The sequence below is a fragment of the Styela clava genome, chromosome 1 (assembly GCF_964204865.1).
Source record: "Styela clava chromosome 1, kaStyClav1.hap1.2, whole genome shotgun sequence".
Taxonomy (NCBI): domain Eukaryota; kingdom Metazoa; phylum Chordata; class Ascidiacea; order Stolidobranchia; family Styelidae; genus Styela; species Styela clava.
The window spans coordinates 1786464-1800208 of record NC_135250.1 but is presented as its reverse complement, the minus strand read 5'-3'; the positions used below and the strand labels follow the sequence as shown (position 1 = coordinate 1800208).

Here is a 13745-nt window from a genome sequence, read left to right as displayed (position 1 = left end):
CAGGTTCTGGACAAGTCAACGTTAATTTCTGATATTTATATTTTAGTTGTGTAGCAGTCTATGATTCGGGTTCAAAGAAATATGTTCTGAAGATCCCGGCGCCATTTTCAACATGTGGAACAAAGAAAAATGCCATCACTGGTAAGTGGGCGTGGTTAAAATTTGGCGCCGTCTTGCGGGCATTTATTCTAGGCTGTTTTATCTACTTTTCTTTTATTACAGCGTTACGGATTAGGGTGTTGTATGAAAGGGGTATGTATTAGAACTCTGTGTTGGAAGTAGGCGTTTCTTTGTATCGCTACTAAATTTGGGAATTTTATTTGAATTCGGAGGGAGTCTTTTCCCGCGTTTTCGGGATTCGGAGGGGGGGGGTATTCGGATACTGTATCCGGTAACTCATGTATTTATGGATATAAAAACAAACAAAAAAACTTGTTATTCACCGATTAATGTTCCGAGTAAAAGTGAAAATTCTTGGCTTATAAAACTGCGTGGCTTGTATACAACAGGGCAGATGGTCGGTTAAATGATACATACGGTAACATTTTTATAGAAGTTACCAATAGTAATAGCAAAATATCTACCATTCCCTAATTTTGAACCCCCTCTCCATAATGAGAAGCTGGGGGCATACCGGATCCGAGTATACTGTATCCGGAGCCAATTTAACTTTCCTCCGACCAACACCACTGATCATATTCCAGGAGGGTTTGAGTACACCAACAATGTATGGATGAATCGTAAGAGCAATGTGATTGACATGCCGGTACCAGTTCTGCAGTTCAAATGCACGTATGGTGGAAGTCAGACGGTTATCAGTACTTCGATACAACCAGCGTAAGTAAATATTTTTACAACTTTTCTCAAAGCGACTCAAATTAAAAGTCTCAGGACGTAATGGCAAACTGGCGGGCAATGTAAGTGCGGCGTGAAAAGTTACATTTCATGAACAATGTTTACAGTGTTACAAAGCAACAGTGGAAAACAATAGGCCTCGTGCCAAAACTAAATTTAATTGCAATCTCAACAAATTCCTCAAGGTATTTTTTAGCTAAAACATCAAAATTTGGTTTTAGTTTTGTTGTGGCCGCATAAAGTGGGCCAGATTGAATTACTCATTTGGGCCGAATTTGGCCCCGGGTCGTAGTTTGCTCATGTCAGGACTGGGCTCTCCACAAACGTGGCATTGCTCACATATATGAATACTTGTCTACATCGGCGCGGCGGTGTGGCTCAACGGGCTAAGCGTTAGGAATACGCTCGCCACCGCACCTCTAATTACTCTGCGTGGGTTCGCAGGTTCGAATCCCATGCAGGGATGGTTATGTGCGAGAAGGATTGCTGGACTCCTCACCGTCGTTGGGTGGTTCACGTAACTGCTGGTCGGTTACGGCTTCCTCCACCACCAAGTCCATGCTTCCGAAAACAAACAATACAGTAAAACTATTCCCATACCCGACTTGGAATGGTAACCGGACGAGAGGCCGTGGTTCGCCATATGGATAAGCCGTCTTATTGGCTTTCCTCTCCCCCGGGATAAATATGTAAATCCTATCCTATCCTATGTCAGGACTAGGCTCTCTACAAACGTGGCATTGCTCACATATGAATGAATACTTGTCTAAATCCGTATTCGGAAAAACTACCTACAGTAACCTCCTTATATCACTTCTATTCACAGGCTCCCACCCGCCAATGCCATGCCAGTCATCACAAACTCAGGTAAATTCAAAGTCATCATGAATGCGTACACGAAAGCTCCTGGCGCCGCAGATAGACAGAAGCTTACTGGCGGATCTGTTTACACGGTTTGTATTTGCTAGTGTAACTTTCGTTCTGTAGGGGTTGGGAAGGTGTGGCATAATTTGATTCAGATTTTCCTTATTTTAGTTCTATTACGAGTGCGGGAACTGTCTTTGTTGTTTCCAAGTGAATATACCCCCTGTCCATAGGTTTCAGTCCCTTCACAAAACTTGATGTGAAGTAGGCGAACGAAATTAGCTACCTCCATGTTGATACACACACTTCTGGAGCGCCCATCACTGGCTGTAGTGAAGGGTGATTCACAAATCCGCTGACTACAGCTTTCCCATATAGTGATGTATTCAGTGATGTAATAATTATCTATTACGTCACCATATCGACGTTGCTATTACGTCACTTTATCGACGTTTCCCTCCAGTTCGCATAGCCGTTCACCTTACTCCGACAGTCATAATTGACATTATTAGCTGCTACGTCATCTTATCGGCTTTCCTCTCTTTCGAAATCATTATATATATTCAAAAATTATTTTACAGGTTGGTCAGATCGTCTATCTCACTGCAGAACTCGAGATTTCGAATAAGCCTACATCCGGGAATTTGGTGCTGAAGATAATCGATTGTTACGCAACACCCAGTCTTAACTCTTTGACAGGAAAATTGGATTTGGTTAAGCAAGGGTAAGTATTAAATATATGAAGTGGGGCAGGACGCTCCTGAAGTATGTGTACCAATATGGAGGTAACTGATTTTTAACCGGTATTCACTTGGCTGACACAGACAGTCTAGTGTGGCGGTTATCGAGCATCGGGCGAGTGAAGATACCAAGCCCGTTATCACCACATGAAGATTATTTCTTGACTTGCACTCGGTGTAGATATTATTTTCAGTATGGTGAAGAAATAAATTACTGATTACCAGTATTTAAGTTAGTACGTATTGATTCAGACTTACGAGTTTTATTTCAGCACTGCCTCGAAATAAAAATAGGGGGAATTCCCTAATTCTATAAATAACAGGTATATTATTGCCTTGCAGCGTCATCTTGAGGCGATGCTGTTCTCGCATAAAAACGTTTCGCGCTTTGCAAATTTTGTATTTAAGTTTTAAGCTATTTTAAGTTTGCCGCTGACAAGTAGACAGTATGGTCATTTCGCGGTTAACCTGTCATCCGGTACAAATATTTTTGTGATCTTACTTGTTTTCAATTTCGTTATGCTTTGCCGAGATGGCTAATAAAAACGATTTGATTGATTGATTTCGTTGAAGGTATTACTATCCTTCCTCGTTGATTAGGCACAGAAATTGATATGACATAGGATGGGCGTCTGTCAAAGAAAATTTTGAAAAAACCTGTGATAACCTGTTCTCATACCTATTTCGCTGGTAGCCACACGAAATCCCGGTTTGCTATACGACTAAACCACTTTGTAAGCACGCTAAAATCCTTCCAAACAATTCACTTATTTTTTAGATGCCCTGAAAAGAGCGTTGGCGTTAAAATCCACGGTACAACATTGACTTCTAGCGCCACCGTCTGGTTTCGTACATTCAAGTTATCGAAGGGTCAATATGTCTACTATACCTGCAAAGTCGATGTCTGTAATACGTTGGAAGCAACATGCAAACTTCCTACCGTAAGTTATATTATCAGACACGAACAGGTCTGGATCATAAGCTTGGCAAGGGGGGCCCGAGGGGCCATGTCCCTCACATAAAACGAGTGAGCGTCTTATTATGTCATTATATAAAAAAAAATCCTGCACAAAAATCATTGGGCGCCCCAGAAGTGTGTGTACCAATATGGAGGTACGGTAACTTATTGTGTTTGCCTTCTTTACATCAAGTTGTGTGAAGGGACTGAAACCTATGGGCAGGGGGTATAATCACTTGGCTAACACAAACGGTCCCCGAACTTGTAATACAACTAAAATAAGGAAAATTGGAATAAAATTATGGCCTAACCCTAATCTGGTACACATATTACAGGAGTACTGACCTGTTTGGGCAAAGTTTCGAAACATCTATAAACCAAAAGGCAAAAGTCTTCCTAATGGTATGTAATCAAATTTTATTTTCTTCTTACAGAACTGCGCAACAACTGGTCGTCGCAAGAGAGATGTCGAATCTGGCAACCCTGATGAAAAGAAGAATCTTGTCAGCGTGGGACCTTTGATTATTCTTACCAAGAACGAGAAAGAGAAACTCTCGGAATCTCTCGCTGATCCAGACCAACCTGTTTACATATCTGGGGAGCTGATTTCCTTGGGAGGTAAAGGTACGTCACTGTAGCAAGTACATTAGGATAGTTACTGTGTATTTCAATATTCTTTATCGCGTATTGTTAATATTGCATTGCATATTGCGTTATTTGCCCGAAACGAGGCCGTTGCCCCAAGTCTTTATGACATTTCCCTCGCTCAGTATTTCTCGTCTTTATGGTCCGAGACGTGATGAATGCACATGCAAAATTTGGAGACGATTCAAACTCGCTTTCGTGAGATATCGCGTAACATACGAAAGTATCAGACAAACGGACAAATATCTATCAACATACTTAACGATCGAGATCGATAAGTAATGATCACGGAAGCATCCATTTACCGGTTACTTAACCGATCCTTATTATTTTAGATCTGACGACAACCGGATCACCATTACCAGACACCGCATCTCATGATCTTCAACTAGTCCTGGTGTCCCTTGCCAATTTCGTTGTTTTAGTCTTATTCTCCATCTGCGCCCTTTGCCTCGTCCTTGCTAGAAAGAAGCGAAATCTTCCCGCCTAAATTCTACCGCCACCTAGTGTAAAATAATAACCATAGATTGCTAAAATGTCCTCGATATCAATTGATGTTTATGTTCTGTGTACTGTACAAATAATTATACATTCAAGACGTTTTGCAGAGCAATCTGATTTATTTCATTCATATTTTATTTCCTGTAAAATTTATATACCACTTGATTGATTTTTGTCACCATTTGTCACCGAAATTCACCGTTTGTCACCGAAATTCAATGCAAATTCAGAAATTAGTTATTTTTGTTCCAAAATCAGTTAAAAATCTACATGTCAAATTATTCCCGCCATTTAGTCTTTTCCCGACGGTAGAATTTATTTCTTTTTTAATATTTTTTAAGGTACCTTTATCTAATCCTCAGCCGCAACATATCAGGATGACGCTGAAATCTAAATTTAGATACATGATTTTTAAAACCAAAATTGAAACTATTTTGACCGTTTAGTTAGCAAAATACAATAATTATCCGGAGTAGAAATATGTAGATAAAAGTCTTACCATTGCGTGGATGTTGATCCAACTTGTTAATTTTTAAGATGTCACTGGAAAGCCAGCTTATTCGACTCGGATAACAATTTTGAGTAAATTTATCATTGTGATAATTTTATTGTGTTTTATTAGCAATGTTTTATCATTTTTTAAACTTTCTCGCTTTTATTGTTTTCCTGACTTGATTTTACCTATTTTTCTTCTTATATTTATGGTTTTATTTCGACTTTTATCTAATTTTATGTATTTTCAGATATACTTTACACATCTGCAGTCTTTTTTCTTACTTTTATTCCTTTGTGTTTTCGTACCATTAACGTTAATGGTATCCGTTGTACCGTGAGAAATATAATGTTTTCTGAAAATTACCATTTGTACTGAATAGTATTTAGTCAGTTTCGTAAGTGTGACGTAACAAGGCTCATTTTGTGAACAATATTTACAGTATTACAAGAGCAAATACGGTAAACAATAGGCCTTGTGCCAGAACCAACAAATTAAAACCGTGACTGACTAGGGAAGGGTTATCAACGGTTAGATTCAGGGGGTTCGTGAGCACTAATTAAAACGGAGTATCAAAATAAAAATACTGCCCTCTCGCCGATTTGGATCATCTAGTAAAATATGAAAAATCGAAGGCGACTGTAAACAAGGCTACAGAGTATCTCGAGATCTTATTCCTGTAAACCAGGGGTTCCCAAACTTTATTGGCCGCGATCCAAAATTAGAATCGGAAAGATGTTCGCGGGCCGGAAGAATGTAGTGCCCAAAAGTGGTGCGCCCGAACATGCTCGTTTGACTCATAATAGCGCTCAATGTTGTATTCCTGCCAAACTGGAATAGATCGTTGGCAAAGTAGACACATCTCTAAAGTTTGATACTTTTCAATGAAGAAATACGAACACTGCCATTTATTCAAGAAACGTCAGTTTTCTAAGTCTAGTTTTTGTTTGATTTCTGACATCTTTAAGCTTTCCTATATGACTGATAACTAAATTACTGTCCTTTGTAATCCTAACACCGGTACCCATAATTGATATACTGGTAGAATTGAATTGTTACGATAAACACGTGCTTGAACTCTGATAATGACATAAATTAGCGGTATCTAGATCGCAAAAAGGTAGAAATAAAATCTGTTGAACACTATTTCACGTAAGCTCGGCGGGCCATTTTAAATCGTTACGCGGGCCGGATTTGGGCCGTGGTTCGGGAACCCCTGCTATAAACGAACAGGTTTATTCGCTTCGAAAGTTTATTCAAGTTGTTTGATCAATTTCGAAGCAGCGTTTGACATCGTTTTATGTTGCGCCGCCTGTACATATATACATACTATTAAAATACGCAATATTAAATTAAATCTTATTATTAACACAATATTGAAAGGGGTCGGCAACCTGCAGGCAAACTATCAAAATTGTAAGTGGCGCTTTACGCTTTAAACGCAAGCATAACAAACTCTTTTGGTCGATGTTGAGACTCGTTGCCGCATCGTGCAATCGCCGCGTGTTATCTAAATTATCTTTTTTTTTAAATAGAATCAAGCCGTTTTTTCTTTAATTGCTTCGAATCGATTCGAATTAAGTCTGATTCGAATCGCTTCGATTCAAAATTCTGAAACTTACATCCCTACAGTTGTGACTCCTTGGTTGAGGATGAAAGGGGAATATCAACTTTATTCAAACTGACGCTGATGCCTGGATGTTTTCCCAATCATCCATTTTCTTGTCTATTTCTGTAAAAATGGCCAATCAGCAATAAATCAACAATGATGTAACAATGCCAATTTGTTATGTCGCTCAGACACTTCTTTCGATCATACAGATATCGAGGCATAATTGTAAACTTGACTCGTGTGTTGCGGTTTAGCGTGACATTTGTCAGTTTCGAATTGAGATTACAAAAATTAGTTGCAAATCAAATAACTTATATGTCTTTTTGGTCTTCAAAAAAGCTATAGTTTAGTTGAGTTTCAATAATCAAAAATGAGTCCCGAATAATCTGCGATAGGCTGGGCTGAAAACTGCTATCAGTTCCTGTAAGCGGCGCGTGGTTAAGTATTTTAATGAAAATATCAACATCGAAATCTCAAATTATCATGCATAGGCTTTTGAGCGGTTGCCGCGTTTGCGCATTGGTTAAAATAGCCTATAATGACTTTTCTTGTAGAGTAATATTCAATCCATAACAACTACGAGAATTCAAACTGTCTTTCAGTTTCAATCTAATTATGTTCAACCTAACTCGCGATTGCGTGCACCATATAAGAACATTACCAATCTAAAACAAAACGTGGGCATGGTACTATTTGGTATTTTTTTTTATGGTACAAGTTGAATAATAAGGAGACACCAGAAAAATTATCCTACTCGCCTAAGAAGACGACCCCCCAAAATCATGCCAAAAATTTGGGTCTAGACTTATTCGCCGGGAAATACGGTATATATAATGACACCGCTGTTTATACTTAATATTCACTTCAGTTCGCCCCCTTCAGTTTTTTGTCACCTGTTTTTCCTTTTTCCCCCTTGGACGAAGATCTGGTGTGTTGATGCAACGTTTGCGGTTACAACTTTACAACTTTTGATGACGCCATGGCACGCAAAAAAAAAAAACGAATCCAATGCGGCTCGCTGAAGTTTTTGAAATTGATGAAAGTAATACCCTTCTAGCAAAAATTACAATCTTCAACGGTTAAAAATTTGGCCCAGCCATTGGCCCAGTAATTAAAGAGAGATCGTTTTTTCATAACGTTAAAAAGAAGAAAAATACGAACAATACCAATAACAACAACATAATAATAAAAACGATCCATATGTACATTTATTGTCCAACAAACCATTGTCATCTCGACGCTGTTTGCTTTGTATGAGTTCATGTATCCGAATTCGGTGAGAGACGTCTATATGCGCGATAAAATTGCTCGCGAGAGGAGATACGAATAGACAGAGAAATCAGATCGCAAACGGCCTAACGTCTAGTTAGCAGCCCACGTTCGGTATCCAGTTATTTGTCTCACACACTTGAGCCTGATCAGAGGTTACGTAAAACAACCTTCAACGACAATGAATCCAGTAATCCTTTTGCTAGTAGGATAGGATTTACATATTTATCCCGGGGGAGAGGAAAGCCGATAAGACGGCTTATCCATATGGCGAACCACGGCCTCTCGTCCGGTTACCATTCCAAGTCGGGTATGGGATTAGTTTTACTGTATTGTTTGTTTCCGGAAGCATGGACTTGGTGGTGGAGGAAGCCGTAACCGACCAGCGGTTACGTGAACCACCCAACGACGGCGAGGAGTCCAGCAATCCTCTCGCACATAACCATCCCTGCATGGGATTCGAACCTGCGAACCCACGCAGAGTAATTAGAGGTGCGGTGGCGAGCGTATTCCTAACGCTTAGCCCGTTGAGCCACACCGCCGCGCCGCCACTATCTGTTTAGGTATTTTTATACTCAAACCAGCAGGTGGAGAAAAAAGTGATTTTTAACAATAACAACATGATAACAAAACGATTGACAGGTCCATTTTGTGCTCAATAAGCTTAATCATTTACCTGGTGAGAAGCCGTGGCCCGTCATATTATACAGTGCTCAGCTCGACAGTGTGGCGCATCGTGCTAAGCGTTAGAAATGCGTTCGCCACAGCACCTTAGGGGGGAGGAGGGGGTAAATATGTGCGAGAAGATTTTTGGACTCCTTCCTGTCGTAGGGTGATTCACTTTGCCGCTGGTCGGTTATGGCTTCCTCTACAAATAAGTGTAAAAATGGTAAAAGAAAGCCATTGTTCAAATATTTTTTTAAATCGATTGAAACTATCCGAGAGAACGAAAGAGAATTAGCACTGAAAAAGCGAAAAATTGCCAAACATAACAAAAAATGGAGAATTCTTGTAATATAATCCGAGTGATAATGCAATATGTGTTTATTATAATGAATTATTGTTATTGATGAATATTGTTTATTGCAATGTTGTTTTATTTTATAAAAACCTCGATTAAAAAAAATGTTTTGTCCAACCAATGACATTAAACAACATGATAGGCAACTCTGACGTCACTCCATAAGACTACATGCGAAAGATTGTATTCCATGATACGCTCTAATGCACATATTTCTCGTCGCCTTTCGCGACGGTTTTCCGCTTGCTTTTGCTACTCGGCGTCTTCTTTACGTGTAGTACCTGCCTTTTTGCGCCTGTAACGAAAGAAAATAATCTCTATATCTGAGAAGTTTTGCTCATTTGGAAAGCAAGAATGGCAGACAAGCTGTAAAGAGTAATTCTGAACATCATAGACGTTTTTTTTTTATCAGAGAATATTACAAACGCGATAGCGTAAAGATTTGTGTGAAACATTTTGCAGATAATGACAAAGTTCAAAGTTAGTAATTTTAATGTTTGCGCTTAAACATTGAAATTTCTTTTAAAGAGGGTGTCATACAAAACAGCAAAACTGTTTTTACTTCTCTTAAAGGTGCTGTGATACAATTCCATAACACAAAGTTTGAAACTATCGAACTTGCTTTAGTGGTGAATTTATTAGACATATTACATATTCAGTTAATCGTAGGTAACATTGCTGGTACATAATGCCTCGTAGATAGGTTTGTGTCTAAATTTAGAAATTTAGCTCATAGCCCGCTAATTAATATTATCTTCTATGCAGGAGATTGCAGGGCTGATTCAACTTGCAGCCTTACCGATCACCTGACGATGCTCATTTAGTTTGTCTCGAGCAAGTCTTATTGAAAAACTTGTGTGAATGGAAACTATCTATATGTTTTGCCTTCCTCCGACTTTAGAAGACAAATTTATTTTGAAGGATTTGGCATATAATTCTCATTGATTGTTGGCTGTTTATAATTCCTATTAAATGTGAATTCTGATTATAACAAAGAGTTGAACATTTTTTTACGTAATCTACGGGCACTTTTTTCTTGTCAATACTCCAAGCTGAGGTAATAAGCAAGACAATACATTTATGTCATCTGGAAGCAAAATATACACACTAATTAAAAGTTTGACACATTGAGATAATACATCATGACAGAAAATACAAAGATACAGTATGTATGACCATCACATGGTAATTAAAATTAAAAAAAAATTAATAGAGGCTGTGAAGTATGAAAAGTTCAAGACAAAGAAAAGAACAAAAGTTCATAGCTCATGAACTCTCAATTCTGCCTCCATTGCTTTGTGAAGGCCAATATATTCCGAATGGCTGAATTGGTTTACCTTTATGATAGCAACGGTTTTGTATTTAATATAGCGAGATTTTTTTTCAATTTAATTGAAGTGATATTATTTCCCAAAGCAATGCTTGAATCGTCTAGAATAGATCAGTGGTGTCAAACTCATGGGTTTCGAGAGCCGCATTGCATGTTAGAAATTGTAAAAAGGGCCGAAAACAGTTTTTGATAATGTATACTTGAAAGATATTTTTCAGATAGTTTTAGTTTGTGACATATATTGTGATGCAACTAATCAGTTGGATTAAGTTTTATTATTTTCTTTAATTTCAAATGCAATTACATATTAATATTTGCATTCCACTATTATTGCAAGTTACTGTATTTATTAAAAAAAATCATAAAATTCCATGTACAACCATAAAAATCATTTTTGAACAAGCGTTGGTTGTTACAGGCAGAAATTTAACTTTCGTGAATTAACCTATTAATTTTAGTTATTCTGGTCCCGATAAACATGTTCAGACTTGCTCTCGTTTATTTATTTGTTTATTTATATTAAGCGTCACTGACCGAGAGAAAGTTTGAAGTCTTGGCAATGATGGTGCAATACTCTCTTATATCAGCTGATTTGTATTCATGCCCTTGTTTTTTCTTATTGTATTTTACTAAATGTCCTATTTATTAGTGTGAGAGACGGTGCAATGAGGCCTGGTCACATGAATTTCTTTGTTAGAAGCTGCGATTACTTTGCGGCATTGAGTTGCAAATTGTAGGATTTTGATTATGCTAATTTAGAATTGCTAAGATATTTAGGGAAGTTTGTAGTTTAGGAATATTAAGTAATTTAGGTTCTAATTGAGTTGCATATGAGGCTAATCGTATTTTCTTGTTTTTGTGTCTTGTAGCTAAATTTAAGTACTGTTGTTGGGCTGGAGACACAAATATATTGTAACCACATCATACAATACACACCATACATTTACATACAGACATCAAGTTTTTCCATTCACTGTGTTACACTGCCGTTATACTTGCTGTGGAAATTTATCTATCTACTGTGGAACTGTGGAACTTTTAACCTGATTGTGGAATTTTACTGGACTGTGACTTGTATATACTGTAAATATACTTTCATTACAAGTTCTTTCATACAAGTTGGATGTGTTTATGTGTGCGTTACTGCTGTGTCGAGAGTTAGCTACGGAAGTAGATTGACAAGACAGCCCAATAATCAGAAATAGGACCTGTAGAACCTCTTAACTCTACATTGGTTAAGGAAAGAATAATACATACACTAAAAAAATACTTAATCTAAATATATGAACCTAAAATTAACAAAAATACTACAGTATAAACTCAATGTTTTTTTTAATTACATTTGTCCTGACGTTCGGCATCTTCTTTGTGTCACCAGCATACTAAGGCCAGGCTGAATTGATTTTATAGTACCAACTCTAACTAACGAGGTCACATGATCATGGGTTAATCTGTATCTTCGCAAAAGTTTAATTAATTCCAGTAATGCAAAAAAGTTACTTTTATCATTTCACGTATAGATCAGTAAAAAAACAAATGGCAGATTTTTTCGACAAGACATTTCGGGCTACATTGCATGGCATAGGATTGCTTGAATTATTATTGATATTGATTTTTAGTAACTAAGTCGTTGTATATTTATATTAATATACAAACACATGGAAATTTTCTGTTCGGAGTTGGTCTTCGAATTTGTCATATTGACTGCTGAGCTTATTGTGTTTTTTCATTGTACTGATGGAAATATGACAAATTTAACAATGTGCTTCAGAATTTTGTGAAATGCAGAAATATTGCAACTCCCATTTTCTTCGAAAATGCCACCTTCTTCATGTACTTTAATTTAATCACTCAAGTGTTTTATTCAGTATTCTTTTGCTAGCTTGATGTGTATTCTTAATTGAGTCAAAATGTGAACAAAAAAAAATTAACTTTCTAAAACTACTTTCAGTAAATTGTTTTCTGTGTGAATATTCAATTTCACTTTAAAAGGTTTGAAAAATCTTTTACATTTAAATAAAAAAAAATTCAAAAATACTATTACAATTATTGTTAAGCGTTCGAGGGCCGCACTGGAAGTTCTCTGGGGCCGCAAGTTTGACATCCCTGGTCTAGATTGAAGTTGTCCAAAATATATAACATTATTTTATCATGAATCATGATTATATCCTTTCCTGAATTTCTTCTATAGTACTACCAAAATTTAATGAACCAAATATAACACAGGTGTAGTCAGTGGCCCGTAATCCTCATTTTTCAAAGCTGTTTTAGGTATGTCTGGCATGTTTTGTGCCTTTTTGCAAAGAAGACCGCTTATGCAATCTTACGCTTTAGATATTTTAGTTATTTTCCTCAAGCCCTGCAGGATGTAAGGGCCATACACAACTTTACCGGAGGGTCAAATGTCTTTGCATTCCTCCATAGGTTGTTTTTCTATTGCAAACATTTATGGAGTATTCTAATCATATTTCTTGGAATCAAACTGTCACTGATATGTCGCCAGACTTCTGATATCTCCCCTTCTGCTACAGTTGTCATGTGAATAAATAATAGGAAATTCAGGTTAGACGAATAGTTGAAAGTTTTGTTTTATGTCGGCCTAATTTCTTGATTGGTATACTTACTATTATTGCTATTGCCTCTTGTGCTGCAGGAGTCTCACAATGCTTAGACAGGTCTGTCCACAACTTTCACATCTGTAGGAGAGGAGATGTATTAACTTTCGTTAGGAATAAATAAAGCAGTCTATATGATTCAGAATGGAAAAGCTAATAAATCCAATATCTTATGTTTTTTGTAAAAAATATTTTACTGAATTTGGTATATAAACCAACTAATAAAGGGGTTTAGTCAGAAAATTATAAGCATTCGTGGCTCCAAATACTTGAGAGATCAGACTATACAATATAGACCGGTATGAGTGAAATTTTAGATGAACTTGTTAACCCTTTGATTCAATAAGCAAATAAAAGTGAATGAGCAATAGTCTGTTACAGCAATATAAGTATATATCCTCACTGATTAAAAAAATCTAAATGGAGGTGCATGAACTATTTGAAACCATAAGGGGTAAGTAAATATGCAATTTCGGCAGATGGCCAACTACGTACCGTACTGAATTATAAACTTCGTAGTATTTGACAAAAGCTGGCTTTCCCGCATCTACTTAACAGTGCGATGCGCGGGTGTGATATACAACAATAGTATTTACCTTACTTTTTTCTGATTTCTTTTTACCTTCAATTTTTCAAATATCATTAAAAACCACAACAACTGTCGAAGCAGGCTCGAACACCATTCGTGCTATGCCTTGAAAGCAACACACATCCGCTCGTTTTCGTCTCGTCAAGTATGTGCATTGGAGCGTGCTATCGAATACGATCTTCGGCCAAAAATGCCGGAGTTGCGCATCATGTTGTTTAATGTCATTGGTCCAACTTGGACTGGTAACGGGACG

The 13745-nt window shown here is 37.4% G+C and overlaps 1 protein-coding gene and 1 long non-coding RNA gene across 3 annotated transcripts in view; one reads left to right on the top strand and one right to left on the bottom strand.

Moving 5' to 3' along the window:
• Positions 1–5421, top strand: part of LOC120348385 (uncharacterized) — a 38149-nt gene extending 32728 nt beyond the window's left edge. Inside the window, exons 10-16 of the mRNA XM_078116057.1 lie at positions 47–141; positions 705–837; positions 1682–1808; positions 2301–2443; positions 3238–3400; positions 3852–4041; positions 4398–5421. Of these exons, the coding sequence (XP_077972183.1) occupies positions 47–141; positions 705–837; positions 1682–1808; positions 2301–2443; positions 3238–3400; positions 3852–4041; positions 4398–4552 (1006 nt within the window). The 3' untranslated portion in view covers positions 4553–5421. The remainder of the gene's footprint in view (positions 1–46; positions 142–704; positions 838–1681; positions 1809–2300; positions 2444–3237; positions 3401–3851; positions 4042–4397) is intronic.
• A 3651-nt stretch (positions 5422–9072) lies between these two features.
• On the bottom strand, positions 9073–13717 carry LOC144427204 (uncharacterized). 2 transcript variants are annotated; one of them, XR_013477816.1, is made up of 3 exons: positions 13500–13717; positions 12913–12984; positions 9073–9253 (listed from the first exon to the last, which is right to left on the bottom strand). It is a non-coding gene; the product is annotated as an uncharacterized LOC144427204 (long non-coding RNA). The 2 variants fall into 2 exon arrangements; XR_013477817.1 differs by lacking the exon at positions 9073–9253 and adding an exon at positions 11538–12813.
• Between the last annotated feature and the right edge of the window lie 28 nt (positions 13718–13745).